Source organism: Eimeria mitis, genomic scaffold (genome assembly GCF_000499745.2).
Source record: "Eimeria mitis Houghton genomic scaffold, Emh_scaff3321, whole genome shotgun sequence".
Lineage (NCBI taxonomy): Eukaryota > Apicomplexa > Conoidasida > Eucoccidiorida > Eimeriidae > Eimeria > Eimeria mitis.
The window spans coordinates 4,467-4,734 of NW_013571660.1; the positions used below are offsets into that span (position 1 = coordinate 4,467).

The following is a 268-nucleotide window of genomic DNA, read 5'->3' on the forward strand; positions in this document are numbered from 1 at the left end:
TCGATGACTATGAAAGCGCTCTTGATGCAGACAACAGCAGCAGCAGCAGCAGCAGCAGCAGCAGCAGCAGGAACACCTACAGCAGCAGCAGCAGCAGCAGCAGAAACTGCAGCAGCAGGAGACATATCTGTGTCTCTGTCTCCTTTTTCTTCTTCTGCTGCTGCAGCAGCAGCAGCAGCAGCAACAGGATCAACTGCATCACCAGCAGCAGCAGCAGCAGCAACAGCAGCAACAGCAGCAGCAACAACATTCTTGATGCGCCGCTTTG

The 268-nt window shown here is 54.5% G+C and overlaps 1 protein-coding gene across 1 annotated transcript in view; it reads left to right on the forward strand.

Moving 5' to 3' along the window:
* The window catches only part of EMH_0064800 (uncharacterized protein), a gene marked incomplete at both ends in the record, with an annotated part of 1,873 nt that extends 1,617 nt beyond the window's left edge, over window positions 1-256 (forward strand). The window contains one exon of the mRNA XM_013498305.1: window positions 31-256. Coding sequence (XP_013353759.1) covers window positions 31-256 — 226 coding nt within the window. The remainder of the gene's footprint in view (window positions 1-30) is intronic.
* Window positions 257-268: the final 12 nt, after the last annotated feature.